This window comes from Penaeus monodon, chromosome 15 (genome assembly GCF_015228065.2).
Source record: "Penaeus monodon isolate SGIC_2016 chromosome 15, NSTDA_Pmon_1, whole genome shotgun sequence".
Classification (NCBI taxonomy): Eukaryota; Metazoa; Arthropoda; class Malacostraca; order Decapoda; family Penaeidae; genus Penaeus; species Penaeus monodon.
The window spans coordinates 38963781-38964128 of NC_051400.1; the positions used below are offsets into that span (position 1 = coordinate 38963781).

The 348-nt window shown below is 35.3% G+C and overlaps 1 protein-coding gene across 1 annotated transcript in view; it reads left to right on the forward strand.

Annotated features, from left to right (window-relative positions):
• LOC119582027 (probable ATP-dependent RNA helicase DDX46) overlaps window positions 1-348 on the forward strand; it is a gene marked incomplete at its 5' end in the record, with an annotated part of 8698 nt that overhangs the window by 2365 nt on the left and 5985 nt on the right. Inside the window, 1 exon segment of the mRNA XM_037930237.1 lies at window positions 217-336. Within this exon segment, the coding sequence (XP_037786165.1) occupies window positions 217-336 (120 nt within the window).

The window sequence follows — 348 nt, forward strand, 5'->3', positions numbered from 1 at the left end:
CCTAATACGGTTTATATTATGATTATTTTTAGCATCATTTAATTATATCCTTCCTCCTTTACAGTATCTTTTGCTCAATACATCACTTATCCAATAAGGTTTATATAATAATTTTTTTTTTAGGCCTCTTTAAAATGCAGAACTAGTGGTAATGGTAACTATGATTTAACTAAGAATGGTAATTAGCTAACTAGTCCTTTGAAACTTTACTTCTAGGTCATGAGAATAATAGATAATATTCAACCAGGCCGGCAGACGGTTATGTTCTCTGCCACTTTCCCGAGGCAAGTGGAGGCACTGGCCAAGAAGATTCTCACCAAGCCTATTGAGATCACGGTGAGTTTTGGG